Source organism: Calidris pugnax, unplaced genomic scaffold, assembly GCF_001431845.1.
Source record: "Calidris pugnax isolate Ruff unplaced genomic scaffold, ASM143184v1 scaffold113, whole genome shotgun sequence".
NCBI lineage: Eukaryota > Metazoa > Chordata > Aves > Charadriiformes > Scolopacidae > Calidris > Calidris pugnax.
This window is the reverse complement of record NW_015090879.1, coordinates 2,465,392-2,483,790: the sequence shown is the minus strand read 5'-3', so window position 1 is coordinate 2,483,790 and position 18,399 is coordinate 2,465,392. Positions and strand designations below refer to the sequence as shown.

General features: G+C 46.8%; 2 protein-coding genes across 3 annotated transcripts; both read left to right on the top strand.

Annotated features, from left to right (window-relative positions):
• The first annotated feature begins 33 nt into the window (after positions 1 to 33).
• Positions 34 to 7,196, top strand: MRPS15 (mitochondrial ribosomal protein S15). The gene is made up of 8 exons (XM_014946595.1): positions 34 to 190; positions 1,373 to 1,435; positions 2,221 to 2,296; positions 3,121 to 3,169; positions 3,952 to 4,036; positions 4,829 to 4,887; positions 6,107 to 6,298; positions 7,036 to 7,196. Exons 1-8 carry the CDS (start codon positions 100 to 102, stop codon positions 7,153 to 7,155), a joined length of 735 nt encoding a protein of 244 aa, XP_014802081.1. The 5' UTR covers positions 34 to 99; the 3' UTR covers positions 7,156 to 7,196.
• Positions 7,197 to 8,360: 1,164 nt separating this feature from the next.
• OSCP1 (organic solute carrier partner 1) lies at positions 8,361 to 18,393 on the top strand. Of its 2 annotated transcripts, XM_014946484.1 has the most exons (11): positions 8,361 to 8,488; positions 9,880 to 9,909; positions 12,656 to 12,810; positions 13,856 to 14,023; positions 14,180 to 14,260; positions 14,812 to 14,915; positions 15,187 to 15,315; positions 16,004 to 16,073; positions 16,758 to 16,897; positions 17,750 to 17,813; positions 18,265 to 18,393. In XM_014946484.1, exons 1-11 carry the CDS (start codon positions 8,377 to 8,379, stop codon positions 18,379 to 18,381), a joined length of 1,170 nt encoding a protein of 389 aa, XP_014801970.1. In that variant the 5' UTR covers positions 8,361 to 8,376; the 3' UTR covers positions 18,382 to 18,393. The 2 variants fall into 2 exon arrangements, with proteins under 2 accessions (XP_014801970.1, XP_014801971.1); XM_014946485.1 differs by lacking the exon at positions 9,880 to 9,909.
• Positions 18,394 to 18,399: the final 6 nt, after the last annotated feature.

Sequence of the window (18,399 nt, the reverse complement as noted above, 5' to 3'; positions counted from 1 at the left end):
GCGCTCGGCGATCGGTTCCTCCGCCCTGACTCGGCGCTCGGCCGCGTCGCCTGGGCAAGATGGCGGCGCCCACGGCGGCGGGGCCGTGAGCGGCGGGCGATGCTGGCGCTGAGGACGGCGCTGGGCCGCTGCCTGGCGGGGCCGGTCCGCAGCGGGGCCGCCGTCCTGGGGAGCGGCGGCGGCAGGGCCGGTGAGGCGTGGGGGGAGCTCGGGCCGCTCTAGAGAGGGCGCTGGGAGAGAGAGTGGAAGGGGAAGCGGGGCCCGACGGAGGAAGAGGAGGCCGGGGCGGGAGCCGAGGAGGGGGGGAAGGAGCGGTCTGGGGGTAGGGGATGGTTTGGGACGGGGGGAAGGAGCCTGATGCGACCTTGAGAGGGGACAGGGGGCTGGGTGACCCTTGGAGGACCTGGGGTGCTTATGGGGAGGCAGGGCGCGGGTAGGGCCTCGGCGTGTCCCTCAGGGCACCGGGCACGGCTGAACCCCCAGGCCCGCGGTGGGGCAGCCAGGGTGCCTGGGGCATGGCCCAGGGCGAGGGCTGCCCCCTGCCCCGCGGGGACCTGCTGGAGCAGCTCAGGTGGCTCCGAGGCCTGAGGCAGAGGTGTGTGAGCTGGGCCGGGGCGCGGGCTGGAGCCCCACGTGCCGTTACCACAGGGTGTGCACAGCCCCGTTACCGCAGGGTGTGCACAGCCCCGTGCTCACCGGCTGTGCCCGCAGCCCACGGTGTCCTGCAGATCCAGAGCTGAGCTCACCTGCTCCCCAGGCAGGTGCGTGGGCTGGCAAAGTCTGTATTTGAAAGCACGTTTGAAGTGGAGGTGAATAATCTGAAGCGGGTATTGGTTCCAGTGGCAGGGGCCTTGAAAGAGCAGTTGGACAAGTTTGTTCTTGAAAGGTCAAAGAACAGCTCAGTTCAAGCAGGTCGTGAATGTTCTCGTCTGCACCAAGCTGTGGTGGTCAAAGGTTGTCTCTAGGTCTCACTCTCTCTGTGCTCTGCCACTGGGGTTGTCCAGAGCAGCCCACACATGAAATTACTTTAACTAGTTCATCAGTTTAAACCCCTCAGATGAGCACAGTTCAGCTGGGGAGCCCTTGTGCTCTCTGCTTGGTGCCTGCAATCTCTTCCTGCTGTTCTGTTCTCCCCATTTGGGTCCAGGTCACCCTGAAGCAGCATAGCTTTGCCCGTTTGTTTCAGCACCTGTGTGAGAACTGCACCGTACTGTGCCACACTCCCTTGGGACAAAAAGCCTGGCTGGCTGCTGATCACCTTGGAGTCTAAGTGCTCTGACCAGTTTTCTAGTACAGACCGGGCGATATTCAATGTGTATGTAGGTAAACCAGTGCACACAAGTCTGATAAGTCTTTGTTTTCTTCCACCAAGTTTGCAGTCCCCTTATTCAGACAGCCAGATGTTACGCCAGACCTGTGAGAAGGAAGAGGAAAGGTATGTCAGGATTAACGGGATCACGTGGCAAAATGTTTTACTGTTGCTATTATCAGAGTTGTGCCCTAACGCCTTGGGAAGAGGGGGTATTTGGAGAAATTAGTGGCTTTCCATTTAAAGGTGCAGAGCTCAACACAAGAAGATAAAGGAAATACAATCCCTGTTGCAGGATTCTGCAGTCCTGCGGCTTCCCGATGGGAATTACAAGGATGAGGGAGCCAAACTCTCAGTTGTGCCAAACAGTATGATGAGGGGCAGTGTCCCAAATAGCAGCTTGGAGATGTTCTGGCTGGACACAAAAGGAACAGGGATTCTCTGGGAAGGCAGCACAGCTTCACAGAGGGGCTGTGGAATATCCACCCTCAGGGGTTTTCAAGGCTTTGCTAGACAAAGAAACGGTGCCAGTCCCACTTTAAAGGGGAGATTGGACTAGAAATTTCATAAGCTGCCTTCGTAAACTTTTTTGTGGTTCTGTACTTCTAGAAATAATTCCTTGCAAGCTCAGAAAATATGTGGGAAATTAGCAATTGTCTTTAGCAAGAGATCACTGATCTGGGTGGACTATATGCTGTGTTGTAAATCCAGAGTGCCGAAGGCAAGAGACTGAACCCACTTTTATTTGCTCAATTCCTGCCACTTCAGCTTGATCTCTTACATTCATCCTCCTTGTTTGGAGTGTACAGTCTATTTTCTTTGCAGCTTGTTGCCTCTGGTCTAGTTTGCAGGCATGTTCAGAGCTCTGACTTTGTACTGCTCTTCCTCAAGTGTTAATCTTCTCTTCGTAGACATCCCCAGCCATTTGGATGATCTTCCTCCCACAATGCTGAAGAAAGACTATGCCAATGTCCCAATAATAAATAGGTATGATAGAGGGAAAGCGAATGACTGTTCTCTTCAGAGATTTATATCTTAGATGCACACAACCACAATGAGTGGAAGCTGTCACCTGCTCAGTTATTAATTAATGTTCTGTGGCCACAGGTTTGCAATTTAGCACAAAAATTGCATAGTCCTTTTGAAAGTCAAATTTTCAAAAGCAGCTACTGATCAGAGATATGTACGTTTTTTTTGTTTAACAAATATAAGACTAAGATTTAAATGCTGGACTTTGTAGTCCACAATAAAAAGAAATAACCTTGAAATACCAGAAATAACCTTCTTGGAAACAATCTATTCCTGTCTTCAACTCAGGTGCCAAAGAGTGTGTAGTTTAACAGCTCAAAATGAATGTCTGCCTCGGAAATGTGGACCTGGAGTTAAGCATTTTTATGCCCTGATTCCAGAACTGCTCATGTGTGGTGCATGGAGAGCCCCCAGTGGTGTGACTGGGACTTTCACAGATCTTTGAAGGAGCTAATTAAAACTAATTCTTTTGTCCTTGCACACTTATTTGGGGGTTAATCTTCAGCACTCAGTTCACACATAATGGTTTTGGAATCAATAAAACTTCATCATTTGAAACAACTGTGCTCCTCACAGCAGCAAAACTACTCAATGCTTCTGTAATCTCAGCCATGATTTTTCTTAGGAATGCAAGAAATGGTTCGTGGCTGACAGGTTTGGGAGGGGAGGGCAGTTGCTGTGAATTTGTAGCAGAAAAGTTAATATGTTCTGAAAACTGAACCTCATTTCTGTTAAATACACTTCATTCCTAGCTAATAAACTAATCTACAATCTCCCCGCAGTGTTGACGATGTAGTGAGAAGACTGTTGTCACTGGAAATGGCAAGTCAGGTTAGTTTCATTCTACTTGCATAAAAAACTAGAAGATTTAGTGAGCATGTTTGTGTAAGACGGCTGTGGTAAACGCCCTTCACTTTATTTTGCAGTGTTGCTCGGTAACTGCAAATCTGGAGCTATTAAACACGAGATTGAAAAGCCTTTTATGCTCTTAAAATTTGTCATGCAGTCTTCTTTATGATTATAACTGCATACTAAAATGAGAGAAGAGAATATTAGGCAGTGGCAGGGGAGATGAGCTGTGTTGTGTGACTGCTGCTGCTCGGCCTGGGTTCCAGAAAATAGCCTCCTGGACAGCAGATGTTCTTCAGATTACTTTTATTTTTTGTATGCCCAGAAAATGAAGTAAGCAAATGGTCAGGCAGCACAAAGATCTTACCGTTTCTTGCTGCTTAACATTTAAGCTTAAAAAGATGTGAAAAGTAAGGGCTGGTGCCATGTGAGATCAGCTTCGGCTCTCTCTTCCGTTCAGGGGAGCAGCGGGGCCTCTTCACTGCCCGTCCCCGTCGGCTGGGGGAGAAGGGTGTGCTCACTCTTGGTGTGAACAATGGTGGTGCTGTCCTCTTCTGAGATCATTTTGTGCTGCTTGTCCCCTGAGCACTGTCCTGCAGGCACCACCTCCTTTTTTTTGCAGCTCTTTTTACACATTTTGTGATGGGCGCTGAGTAAAGCTATTAATTACAAAGCCTTTATCTGGGCATCTGGGAAGAGAGCTGGGGTGTCTCAGACCTTTAGCACTCCTGAGGAAGTGACAAGCTCTTTGCTGTTATCCACAGAAGGAGAAGATGAAAATAAAGACACAGCAGCTGGTGGAGAAGGTCAGGAGGTCTCCCAACGACAATGGCTCCTTTGAGGTGCAAGGTAAGTTAGAAAGTAGAAGGACATTGTTGGCGGACGATACATCTCGGCTTTTATTCAGCTGTTCCCACCCCAGCACTTCAGGTTTCCTGTCTCAGTTTGGAGAGTGAGAGGCAGGCAGCCTGCAGCTTGCCCTGGAGGACCTGACCGGCTTTTGGGAAGGTCGTGGAGGCAGCACATGCACTTACTGGCAGCTGTCTGCTGGGGTGCCTCCACATTCCGGCTCCAACGGCAGCACGTGCATTACATTATTCAGCTTGAGGTGCCTGTATGACATGGAGCGCTGCATTCGTTACCCAAATGAACTATGTTTAGCCATGGAACCCAAATTTCCCAAAGGCCAGGCTGCCATTGCCCAAGATGGACTCCTATATCGTTAATAAAGGCTTTTGGTTTCTCAGCACCTTTCTCCAAAGCCTGAAATCACAAAGAGCTCCTGCGCTTAGAAAGAACCTCTTAATTTTGTCAGTTCCTCCAAAGCTTGAATCAAGTGCAGTGAAATGAATGTAAAGTCACCAGTAATTAAGTGAGTGTTAGAGGCATTTTACAGATATACTCACATGATCTGTAGTTACAATTTTAATCTCTAATTAAGCAGCTTCATAACAGCAGTACTTGTGACCTGGGTGATGTATTTTGCGGTTTGTTTTGCACTCACTTGGGGGGCTGCACAGCAGTATCGCTGCGGTGCCGCGGGTCCCCATAGCTGTCCTCAACCGGCAATTTGAAGGGAAAGCAAACGATGCCCTGGGAAGCTGCTGCTCTCACCCGGCTCCCCGTGTCTGTTCTTCACAGTTGCCATCCTGACTGCCAAGATCCGCTCTTACGAGGAGCATCTTCAGAAGCATCCCAAGGTGACCATCAGCAGCGTGAGCCCACGCGCCTCAGACGGCAGCTGCTCGGGTTGTTTCCTCAGTTTAGAACAAAAGGGTTTTAATTCTGGGGATTATGGCTTTCCTAAGAAGTTGATAAAATAGTTCTAACTGTTCCCTGGTGCCAGTCTGGGAAACTGCTGGCTCAGTCGCAGCTGCGTTCTCCGCGACTGAGCTGTGGAGATGTTCTTTTTGTGCCTGGGTGGGTGGGAAGGGCTGAGCGGGTACCTCGGAGTGGAGTTTAGCTAAATCCCTCCGTGCTGCAGATGTGCCTCCACTGCTTGGTTTCCAATGTCATTGCTGTTATCACTTCAGCAGCTGTACTCTCTTTCTGCTGCCTATGAACAAGTTTAGAGGACAGGATTGGGCTAACGTCATAATGACCATTTTTGTACCTAAAGCTTCCTGGCTTCAGAGCCCAAATTGGAAACATCACAACTGTGAGTTTATGAACGAGATATATCAAAGGCTTTATGCAGCACAAAAGGTGGGAAATGGATTCAGCAACTGCATTTTTAAAAAGTGCATAATTATTTATTAATCGTAAAAGCTTGAAGGGTAAAACAGAACAGAATTCAGTTTTTATAAGAAGCCAGGAGCTGTAGCAAATTTTTCAGCAGAAGAGACCCTTTGAAATTATTTGGATGAAGCCTGCCCTTTACACAAATGGCCTGTATCCGATAGGGAAACTTCTCCCATGGGGATTGCCCTGAAAGGCTCAAGCTACACATTCTCTAACAAAGAACAACCCAAACAGTCAGATAGAGCCAAGTCACGTTTTATTTTCACATTTTAATTTCTGGAAAAACAAAGGTAAATGCTTCTGTGTTGTTTCCGGAAGAATACATTTTAGGGGAAAGCAGAGTTTTTAGCCCATAGACCTACAGCCTCTGCCTCCAAATCATTGCAGCTTTTGCCACTGCCTGAAACTGGGTAGGAGTTGAAAATGGTCCTTGGCGCTGGGGGAGGAAGGTGCAGACACAGAATGAAGAAAGCAATTTCCTTGAAAAGTAAATTAAGTCTTCTCGGATCTCCTTGTAGTGACCTAATGTGCTTGCAGTATCTGCCAAGAAAAATTTTTCTAAGATAGTGCCCTTAACCTGATTGTTTCCTTTCAGCCATAATCTGGTCTATTCTAAGTCATTTATTGGAATGACAGTCTAACCTGCCTGCAATCTAGTGAGCGTTAAGTCCTTTGCAGGATAAAAGTAACCGCCGTCGCATGCTGATGGACATAGATCGCCGGAAGAAACTCCTGGCCTATCTTCGCCGTGTCCGTTACGACACCTTTGAGAACACCTGCAAGCAGCTGGGCATCCAGTACAGCCTGCCTCCCCCCTACACCAGGAGGGTCACCAAGCGCTGGCTCGTGAAGAAGGCTTTTTGTCTCAAGGTACGGGGGCCATCGGGGGAGAGCGGCCCGGAGCTGGAGCAGGAAAAAATCTCTTTTAAAAAAAAAAAACCACTCTTTATAGAAGGGGTTAAATTAAAACAGTTAGAAAAGACTGATAGCGACATCCTTTTGATCTATGCTTTGAATTTGAGGAGACAATGATAATCTCTGTAGAGAAACATATAAACTCAGCAAAGAGCTCCACGGGAGACAGTTACATAGAGGGGAGTGATGCACGTGCTGTGCTTGAGAGCTTCAGACTGTGCTGCTAGTTTGCTCAGAAATGTATGATCCAAACATCTTCTTTTCAAAGCCTGGTATGGGAACTAATATGTAAGAGATTTAAATTTGATGGTACAGAACAGAAATGTGGGTATACCCGCCGTCTGCTCTCATTTGCTTAAAGACATCGGGGTAACTGCTGTGTGCAGTATCTCTCTGTATAACTCAGCAGAATCAAAAAGCTCTTCACACCTTCAGTCTGTAAATACTAAAATTCAGTCCAATGAAATTATAACCAAAAGACGGGGTAGCCAGAATGGAATACCCCCACGTGGTGCCCTGAAAGCAGGGCTGGCTGGAGCCCCAAGGAGGCTCAGGGGAAGGAGCTGCTCCTGCTGCACAGTGTGTTTCCTGGTCTCTGCTGCAGGAGCTGGGGTCTGTGCAGCAATGGCTCTGCTTGGCAGCAGGCAGCTTCGTCTCTCCCCTTCTCTCACCTCCTCCTGTTCCTCCTGCAGGTTTTTCAGGAGGTGCGGAAGCTGAAAGCACCAGAGAGGCTAAAGCAGAGGAAGGAGTGGCAAGCGAGAGCCCGAGCTGCGAGGGAGAGAGCGGCGCAGTGCGAGGGGACACCCGTGTAGCCACACAGGCAGGTCTCTGACAATAAATTATCACCTAAAGACACGCTGCCTCTTTGCTTCCGTGTGCACGTGTGGTCTGCGCCACCCAGAAAGGTGCAGTGAGTGGTTTAAGTGTTTTAAAAGTTTAATTTAAGGCCGGTGCATTGGGCTGTGTTGCGAGCAGCTCGATCTGTGGGCGAGGAGTACCTTGGGGGGCTGCTCCCCCTCGGGCAGGGAGGTCTCCAGGTGAGAGCACCCTCAGCAGTGTCCCTCTCCTGTCACCCCCCGGCAGCATCGCGCTGTCAGACAGCACTGACCCATCCTCGGTGGGGATTTGGGCTGTGGGATGACAAATGAGGAGAGAGAATGAGGCGAAATGCTGCTTAGCTGGGAACAAAGCTGCCCTGACAGCAGCTCAGAGCGCCTGGGAAAGCAGGGGTTGATCTGCAGCTGCAGGAATGGGGTTAAACATCAGGTCTGGCATTTCCCAGCAGAGTTATTAGACCTTATTGCTCTCTCCAACTCCCTGAAAGGAGGGTGTAGAGAGGTGGGGGTCGGTCTCTTTTCTCAAGTCCCAGGCGACAGGACAAGAGGAAATGGCCTCAAGTTACGCCAGGGGAGGTTCAGGCTGGATATTAGGAAAAAATTTTTCACTGAAAGGGTTCTCAGCCATTGGAATGGGCTGCCCAGGGAGGGGGTTGAGGCACCATCCCTGGAGGTGTTCAAAAGAGGGGTTGATGTAGTGCTGGGAGGTCTGGTTTAGTGATGGGGATGCTCCTTGTTTGTTGTGCGGGTGTCTATTTTTGTCAGTTAGGTTGACGGTTGGACAAGATGATCTTTAAGGTCTCTTCCAACCTAGAAGATTCTGTGATTCTGTGTTAAGCGTTTCCCTCCCAGCGCCCAGCGGTGCCTCTGAGGGACAATGACCAGGCTGGTTACGGTGGTGCCTGCCTTTGCTCCCCGCCTTCCTCCTGCCCGCGGTACGCGCGGTCACCCCGCCAGCCCCCGGGCAGCGCCGAGCCCTTTGTTATTTACCAAAATTACTTCAGTTTAACCATTTCCTCATCGGCCCTTTCGGTTTCCGTGGCAGCCGCCGTTGGGGGACTCACGCGCTGAGTGAGGGGCTGCGCATGCGCGGGGGCGGGGCGTGCGCGCGCTCCCGAACCTGCCAAGACGGCGCCTCCCGATTGGCCCCGCGGTTGCCCGGCAACGCTGGCGGCGGCGGCAGGGCCGGTGGTCGCCATGTCGGTGCGGACGCTGCCGCTGCTGTTCCTCAACCTGGGCGGGGAGATGCTCTATATCCTGGACCAGCGCCTCCGCGCCCAGAGCATCCCCGGGGAGAAGGCCCGCAAAGGTGAGCGGGCGGCCGGGACCGCTGCCGGGGCCGGGCCTGCGCCGGGGGCTGCCCGCCGGCGGGGTCCCGCGGCCTGTCCCTGCCGTGCGGAGCCGGCGCCGGGGCCGAGCAGGGGGCCGGGACGCCGCTGGCGGTGGCGGGGTGGCCCCGGGAACGGGAGGAGTGGGGCTGCCGTAGCTGCCGGTACCGGTGCCGGCCCCCGGGGCCGCTTTTCTTCCCGCCCTCCCTCTTTCCCAAGCCCGGTGGGGTTCAGGGCCCCCCAGAGGGACCGGCCGCTCGGGCCCGTGGTGCTGGTTCTCGTAAGGAAATATAGGGATAAAGACAAATGTACCTCCTGTGCTGTTACTGGAAGGATGCTTGAAAAGAACCGAGCATCCCAGTGTCTGGCGTTGAAAGCCGTCTGGGGCAAGTGGTTGCCTTGCCACGGTTTAGCAACTCTAACGTAAATTAATTGTGTGTGTTTTTCTTGTCTTAAATTTCAAGTAAAGCCTGTTGAGTTAATCAGCTCTCATGGAGTTTTTGTGGTAATAACTGCCTGAAGGTTTCACTGAAGCTGTTTTGTGAAATGGGTACAGAAAAGGTAGATGATTGAAATACGTTTCAGTGTGTTCTTGCAGCTCCCTGTCAGGGGATGGGGAGTGCACTTCAGGAAGCCTTTATATTTTTTAATAAAATAATCAACTCAATATTAACTGTGTATTGAAGAGGTTGTTACGTTTTTCCTCCTTCTGCCCATCCAATATGAAGAAATGCTAAAAGATAGCAAAGGTTTCACTACAGTGGTGTGATTTTTTTAATTATTTGTGTCTGTCCTAAGAGAACGAGCTGACAAAAGGTTACTACTGTCCTTATAGGTCTAAGTTGAGAGCTTAAACTAAACTAGCCGTACTTGGTGGGGTGTCTCAGCAGGAGAATTAGATCTGAGTTAGTTTATCCACAGATGTATTTCATCTTTCAAAAAAACAGGCATTAATTTTACTGAGATGTGGTTTCACCCACGCTGATGTGTTTGTTAACGCTTAAAACTGTTCACTCAAATATTGTTCATGTGTCAGTGCAAAAAAACAGCTGAAAACTTTCCAAACTAAATGCAAAACATTCTAAGATTCAGTCAAGGGTGATATTTTATCTCCATTGAAGAAACAAGACTTTTTTCCAAGGAGAGGGCACGGTTTTGTCTTTTGTGTGCTCATTGGAAGTGAGAGATGTCAAGTAAGAAAAGAGAGATGTCAAGAAAAGAGTTCATTCTCGTTAAGCGCTGAATGCCAATGAGAAAAAACAAAGTCCATTAGTTAGATGATTATTTTTTTTTAGTTTATTTCTTTTCTTCTCCTTGAAACCATTGTTCTTACTTCTTGAACTGGTGTTTTTGTTTTATATGCTTCGTGTAGATGAATGGACAGATGTGGACAGGAAACGAGGTACTGTAATCTGCTAGCTGCATGCAGTAGACCAACACCACTACATGCACACGTGAGGCTCATCGTCCGTGCACACACTGTATGCTGGTCCCGCAGCCTTCTAGTCATAGTGTCAAAGATGAATAATACTCACCTCTTCGTTAAAATGCACTTTAACTACAGATCTTAGGAAAACAGACAATACCTCAAAATCATACGGCTTCAAATACAAGTCGCGAATTTAACCAAGGCTATAAATAAATCAAAACTTTTTATTGTAGTGGGTTTTTTTTAGTCAAAACAGTACTTGCATTTTTCTAGCATTGTACTAATGCAAGCATATAACTGTGTGAACATTGTGAAGGTTGTTTTTCTGCTGAAATGCAGGAATACTACGTATACTGCATTTTTCTAGGGTTTTTTCAAATTCACTGCTTAGGGCTTTGACAGGTGAACTCCAGCAAGGACTTAAGGTGTTTCCATCGTAGCTGCTTATCCATCTCTGCTAGTGGTCCCCTCCTGCTGCAGAGCCATCCCAGAGGAGCAGGTGCCCACACTTCAGCCAAGCTCTTGACTGAGATTGTCCAGGAAAGCTCTCAGTGGGGCTGAGCTGTGAGTGTGCCTTTCCTTCTGGCTTCTGCCTTGGAATTGTGACCTCCAGCAAGGGTGTGGTAAGGAGCTGGATGAAGAAATAAAGCTCTTCAACTGCCTCAGGTTTTTTGCTGCATGAACACGAGTAAAACTTTCAGTGTGTTTTTGAGCAGCCGGTTTTTTAAGAGAGATGAGGATTATGGTTCATGTTTTTCAAAATAAGCATCATTTGTAAATTTTGAGTATTTACTGAAGGTAGATATTGATATCCTGGAGTTTGCCTGGCTTTTTTTTTTTTCTTTTTTTTGCTACCACCATGTGCTATTTTCAGCATTTTTTTCCCCAGCATTTAATAACTCAGAAGTGTAAAAGATTCTACATTCTTTTTTTATCACATCTGAAATGATGACGAGCTGTATGAAAACCCGCTTTATGATACAATACATATAGATGGCAGCGGCACAGATACAGATCCCATGTTGACCAACCAGCTTCTCTTGTGAGAGAGAGAACAGTTTGCCTGTGGACACTGCTCTTGGGGCCATCTCTGAAGAGTTACGATAGAGTAACCAGCCAAGTCTTTTGCTAATGAAGCATGAGAAGGCGGCTTCGCCTGCCTTTGACCTTGTTACGAACTATAAATTGCAATTAGAATGTGTGACTGTTTTGGACTCGTCACATTCCCTCTGCTGCCTTGAATGTCCTCCAAGAAGCATGAGCATAATCCAGACATAAAGACTCCAGTCTCATGTCATGCATCCGAGCCATGTTACGTCACAGCGCAGTAGAGGTTGGAATGTCCCTGGTGACACGGCACATGTAGGTGAAAACCGCCGTCAATCCTCAGCTTCTCTTCTGTCCATCGCATTGTCTATACTTGGTTTCCCTCTCCCCATCCCACTCGATGAAACCCCACTCTGCTAAATTGCTTTTATGCTATGTTGCTTGCCGTGCCATTTTCCCTGAGCTAACGCTCCTTTCTTTGTTATTTACCATTGTTAGAACGGCGTAAATACCTCCCTAGGGACTACCTGTGCTCTGAGATCTCTTTGCTGTGCCATTATCAAACATACCATGTGAGATTTGCCCTTTACTGTGATTTTTTTTTTTTTATGTCTTTCTCAGTTCTTTTTATAGCCAATACAAGAGGTTTTAATTTCAGAAGATAATTTATGTAAGGCTCGGTGTGCGGTTAACGCAGATCTTCCAATTTCCTTGTGAATATCTACCAGCCACAGTCGGTGTACTGGGACGTTGTGTCTCCTGACAGCTTGGTTATTAGTGACTCTATAGAGTTATTTATGATAACTCCGTAGAATGTATCAGGTGTATGATAAAAGTATCAGCTCCAGCACAAAAGCTGAGGTATTGCATCTGCCTGAATCACTGCAAAATGTTTTCTACCTTCTTTGCATCAAAAGCTTGATAACCAGAGCACAGCCCTTACACTCAGCACTCCTGGTCTCTGCGTGCTCTTGAGTAAGTGACATAACACTTCCATGGAACATTTATGAAGGACTTTGAACTGCTCTAGTATCTGCAGATGTTGCTGTGTAAGAGCCTTGGGTGGCCTGACATAGATCCTAGTGTTATAAATACTTCCTTAAATACTTGTCCAGTGTTAATCCGTTTAACACAAATACTTCAAGGAGCCTTGAATCATTCAAGAGCTTCTCTTTAGAAGGAAAAATTTGCTAATAGTGTCAAAGGCTAAAGAGAGGACAGGCAGTGTGGGCTAGCTATAGTTTGCAAAAATTCAGAGCGATGCAAAACAGTCTTCTTAGGAAGCTGAACTGTAGCTTTTATAGATAATACAGGCCAGAGTAGCCTATTAAAAGCATTATTTAAAATGGAGAAAGTGCTAAGCAATGCTCTAAAAACAAGACAACAAACCCAGTCTTATTCCCACTGGAAAACAGGGTTTGTTGTCTGCAGCTCAGGTAGCATTTCTGCCCCTGGGGACAGCCAGCAGGGCTCGTGCTGCTCGCTTAGACCAGTGTGGGACTGAGAAAAATGTTGACACTAAGAAATTATGTTCCTCCTTTTTCCTCTGGTGGCTCTGGCCCTAGCTCTCCCAGGTAAGCATTCACCATCAGTGCCCAGGTTCTCAGGGTGGAATAAATCAGACAAATGTGCTGTTTCCGAAGCAAAAAACAGAGACTCTTTGTCTTTGCAGTTATGAATGACATCATCACAACCATGTTCAATAAAAAATTTATGGAAGAGCTGTTTAAACCACAGGAACTCTATTCCAAGAAAGCTCTGCGAACGGTGTACGACCGGCTTGCTCATGCCTCAATCATGAGACTGAACCAGGCGAGCATGGACAAGGTAAAAAAGACCAGCCCCCTGTCCTGACTGTGCTGCTCTTCCTTGCTGCTCTTCACAGGTTTCTAATTGTGATATACATCACTGTAATTTCGAAGCATTTTGTAACAGCCATTTCCATTTGCTTGCTTTGTAAAAGTGGTTCTCAGCCAAGGAAGCTTTGGGGAAATCCATGGTAGTAGCAGGTGCTTCAGAACCAAGTATTTTTGCTTTAATAGCTAAATGCTTAATTTTAAGAGGTTTAGTAAGCATTCTTTAAGTTTATCAGATTTTTTTACATCTATTAAAACTATACACATATGTGTGTAGAAATATATATATATCTGTATTAACACCAGAGGTTTAGTAAGCATTCTTTAAGTTTATCGGATTTTTTTACATATATTAAAACTATACACGTGTGTAGAAATATATATATTTCTGTATTAACACTTGTAATTTCGAAGCATTTTGTAACAGCCATTTCCATTTGCTTGCTTTGTAAAAGTGGTTCTCAGCCAAGGAAGCTTTGGGGAAATCCATGGTAGTAGCAGGTGCTTCAGAACCAAGTATTTTTGCTTTAATAGCTAAATGCTTAATTTTAAGAGGTTTAGTAAGCATTCTTTAAGTTTATCAGATTTTTTTACATCTATTAAAACTATACACATATGTGTGTAGAAATATATATATATCTGTATTAACACCCACTGTTTTGCAGTTACAGGAGTTGGAATTTTTGCCTGCAAACAGTAAATCCAGCAGATAATTTTGAAAAACCTTGTAGGAGCTGGATTACCTGAGAGACCTCTGCCCAGGTGTCGGTGGCGTTGAGCTTGGCAGTAGTTTTAAAGGCAGTTAGAGAGGGAGACCAGCAGGAGGGTGCCCATGTGATTGCAGAGGTCTTATTTTGTTAGGAAATAAAGCTCAAATGGTTCTTCTTAGCATGGGCAGGTGTTGGCCTAAATGCCTAAATCCCTTTGTACATCAGCGTTGAGTTACCAGAGCAGTGTTGTGCTCTCTCTCTCTCTCTCTTGTGCTGGAACCAAATTTTCCCCGTGTTACTTTGCAGCTGTATGACCTTATGACTATGGCTTTCAAATACCAAGTCCTGCTGTGCCCCCGGCCCAAAGACATTCTGCTGATCACATTCAACCACCTGGACGCCATCAAGGATTTCATACATGATTCCCCTGGCATCCTGAACCAGGTGGATGAGACTTTCCGGCAGCTGATTGAAGTAAGAATCCTTAGAGAAATGGTGGAAAACCCTGCGGTTTGAGATTTTTTTTTACTGCTTCTGGGCAGCAGTGTTCTGGTGTGCTTGTTTCCACCTGGACCTGGGGTGGAGGTGGTGCACTTGGCAAAGCCTTACATGATGGTTTTTCTTTTCCAGACCTACACTTGTCTCTCTGCTGGTGAATTTCAGCTCATCAGGCAAACACTCCTCATTTTCTTCCAGGACATGCACATAAGGGTAAGAGCCCAATACAATTAGTCAGAATGAGAGGGAGTTTGTGGCTAGAATATGAAGGTATCTTGTAGGTTTGGGTTTGTCACTTCTGCTTTTCAGGCATCTTGATGTGCTTGTAATGTCAGTCTTCAAAAGTTCACAAATTGAGCACATCTACTACAATAATACTCAATAATTCTAAAATGTTATGAAAAAAATCTCTACTAATAAGGATTTTCTAGTTGATAAAGCTGCTTTTCCTTTTAGTACAAACTTGAACTTGAAGTCATGGGCTTGATATTGTCAAAATAAATTGGTCATACTCGAGTGCATAGACAGTACGTATTTTGTATATATAAAAAATACTTTTTTTAATGTTAGATCAGTGTGCCCATACTCTGGACCACAATTCTACGTTAGCTGGCTTTGGCCTGGATCAAAGTCTCTGTCTATGCACCAAAATCTCTAGGAAATGTACCCAGTCTAGGTGGGAAGGCTGCAAGGTCAGACCTCAAAGCGTTCGCATCAGAAGATAATGCAATTGATTTTCTTGAAGGTGGAATATTTTTTTGCAGGTCTCAATTTTTCTGAAGGATAAAGTACAAAACTCTAATGGTCGCTTCGTGCTGCCAATATCGGGCCCCGTTCCTTGGGGTACAGAAGTTCCAGGACTCATCAGGTGGGTTCCCAGCTGCTGTGGATCCACACTGCCTTGTGTGTGTGGCTGCTCACGGGGGACAGTCGGTCCCAGAGGCCTGAGAGGACCCAGCTCTAGGCATTTCCTATTCCAACAAATTAGCTATTAGTAATTTATCCTATAAAATAGGCATTTACCAACATATAGAAGAGGGTTTTATTCCCCTTTTTCTTGTGCCGTAAGCAGAGGAAGTCAGTGCTGAAAATCAGCAGTAAAACTACTAGATGTGTTTCAATAATGACTTGTTTTTAAGGATGTTTAATCCCAATGGAGATGAAGTTAAAAGAACTGAGTTCACCACTGATGGAAATTATGTTACTCCACTGAGGGAAGGATCTTTTGATCTTTATGGAGACAGAGTCCTCAAACTTGGAACAAATATGTAAGTAATTTTTGTCCTACATAGAAACATGAAGTAAATGTTGATGGTTAGGGATATGTTCAAAAGTACATCTTCAGCCTTCTGTGGGTTTGCCTCTCGCTATATTCAGCTTGACTTTTTTACAAAGTGGTGTCCTGAAACAGAACACATGGACAGATGTGTATAAAGAGCTGTGGAAAAAAGCAAAACTTTGATTTATGTCTACAGTAGAGCTGAGTAAATAGTCTTCTCATCTGGTACTGCATATTGTGTGAGATGTCATTTAATTTTGACTGCGTTCGAGAAATCCTTCCTGTTCTCCATGTTTGTCTTGCTGTAATTTTTCCACTCAAAGAATAAGAGAGCAGTGTTCTTTCTTACAGCTTTTTCACTCACACATTTTAATGCCTCACTGCTCCACAAAACTGAACTGTAGCTTCTCATTTCAGTTACTTACAGTCTGCAGAAAAATATCCTAAAATCATAGATACTGTGCTGCAGCCTGGCCTTGAACCCCTCCAGGGATGGGGCATCCACAACTTCCCTGGGCAACCTGTTCCAGTGTCTCACCACCCTCATAGCAAAAAATTTCTTCCTGATATCTAATCTGAATCTTTTTTCTTCCAATTTAATTTACTGTGCTCTTCCTCCAGTTCCTGTATCTCAGAGGAGTAACAGGTTGCTCTTCCTCGTGTGTTTGTCCCTGCAGGTACAGCGTCAGTCGACCGGTAGAGACACACATGTCAGGATCATCCAAAAACTTGGCATCTCATGCGAAGGTCAGTGGGGTTCTGTCCTGTCACTGGGTAACTGGTCTGTGTGGGTGAGTCCTGCAGCCTGTCCCTCGTGGTGGGAGCCTTTCCTTGGAGCAGTTTCACCACAGCCACCAGACTGCATGTTCTGCTTCCCTTGTCTCTCAATAGATGGGGTCACTGAACGAAACACCCCCATCTGTCATCTCCAAGTCATTTACTACACAGTTGTACTACCTTCCCCTCTGCTCATCTCCTTTCTCAGGGAAAAAATCACCATCTTTTTAGTCTACAGTTATGGGTCATTTTAGGGGAACCTGTTCTGTTCTTCTCAGAGCCCCATCCAATCCTCCATGGGTTCCTTTTGAGCTGGGGAAGGGCACATTTTCCTAAAGAATCTTACACACAAGCTTATGCAATGGTGTTCTTGCTTCCTATTTTCATCTCTTCAGAAAACAGCTGGTTTTACAGATTTCTCAGCTGTTCCGTTTAGCTGAAAAATTATCTTGTCCTGGGCCTATAAATTCAAGCAACCATTTCACATACGTAGCTGATAATTGCTAGTTATCTGCACAATCTGTGCCATTAACAATACAGAAATGTATTTATATCACTCTGAAGAACATTTATGTAACAATAGAAAAACAACAAAGATTACAGTCGTCGTCTCCCTGGTAACCTGACTAACGAACCCCTTGCTGTTTGCTGCAGGAGAACACAGTCCCAAACCCTCTTGCTAAAGAAGAACTGAACTTTTTGGCCAGGCTGCTGGGAGGGCTGGAGACCAAGACACCTGGTGGCAGCGAGACAGGATTTCGGCTGAATTTATTCACAACTGACGAGGAAGAAGAGTATGCACGAGTCCTTCTTTCCTTCTTGGTTTGGGGATTGTGATGTGGTGCCACATGGACAGCCCTGGGACTAAAGCTGGCCCTGAACAGCTTTAGGGACAGAATAGCAGGGGTTCAGCATTGGATTATTATGGTCCAGATGGTCCCTACAGGAACAAAAGAGGGGATGTTTCCTTGGTTTGACCTTTTTGTTCAGGCTGGTGGCAAGGAGAGCCATTGCCCTTACTGGTGTCTCCCCGATGGCCGGCCTTGTGTACCCTCCAAGTGACACTGGCCATCAGCAGCAGGTGACCATCTGTGCTTAGTTCTGTCCCTTAGACATCCCTTCAGCCCTTTTCACTCTCCTTTCCTCCAGATACATCTCCATCTTTCAGAGATAAGAATAGAACTGATAGAGCTGATGAGCCTGATGGGCTTGAAACCTGTCCCCCTCCTGGCAGGGAGCACGAGGGAGACTTTTGTTATGTGATTTCTGCAGAATGTTTTTACCTCCTTTTAATCTCAGCTGCAGAGATGTTGGCACTGTTCTACAATTAGCTGAAAAAAAAAAATCTAAGACAGGGAAAAGCCTCCAAACTGGAATCAATACATTAGGTTTCCTGATAGGAAGCCTCATGAAATTTGATTTTTATAATTTACTTGTATGTCTTTTACCTCCTTTTAATCTCAGCTGCAGAGATGTTGGCACTGTTCTACAATTAGCTGAAAAAAAAAAATCTAAGACAGGGAAAAGCCTCCAAACTGGAATCAATACATTAGGTTTCCTGATAGGAAGCCTCATGAAATTTGATTTTTATAATTTACTTGTATGTCTTCCTAAGATTAAGTGCTCTTTCTGTGTTTTTAATCAAGACACGCCGCGCTGACGAGGCCAGAGGAGTTGTCCTACAGGGTTATCAACATAGAGGCCACGCAGGTACGTACAGCGCCGTTCGGATCCTCCCTTCCCATCCTCCCTGCCTTGCTGAGAGACGAGTTTCACCCAGAGCAGTACCCTAAAAAATACCATTTTCCCCACTTCAGTTAAGCTCGGAAATAAGCAATAGCAGTATTTTCTAGATTTGGTGACTATTTAATAAGGTAACTTGAAACCTGACAAACATTAGAGCGAGTTTTTAGCTGTGCAGGGTGGAGAACTGGGTCCTTTTCCTGCTTTGCGGTGCTGTGGCCCTTTCTAAAGGGGTTGGGGGGTCTCAGCCGGAGAACTGGGTCCTTTTCCTGCTTTGCGGTGACAGCCTGGCGGCTGTGGCCCTTTCTAAAGGGGTTTGGGGTATCACCCGGCCGTCGGGCACGTCCCAGTACAGCCCAGTTGCGGGACGGGTGCCGGTGCGCGGTACCGGCGGGCTGAGGCGGTGTCTCTCCCGCAGGACCCGGGGCGGCGGGCGGAGCTCTCCCGCATCCTGGGGGAGCTGGAGGTGTCGGAGCCGCGACCGGCCAGCTCCGGGAAGGGCGAGGACCTGCTGGCGCTGATGGACGGGCTCTGAGAGACGTTACGGAGCCGC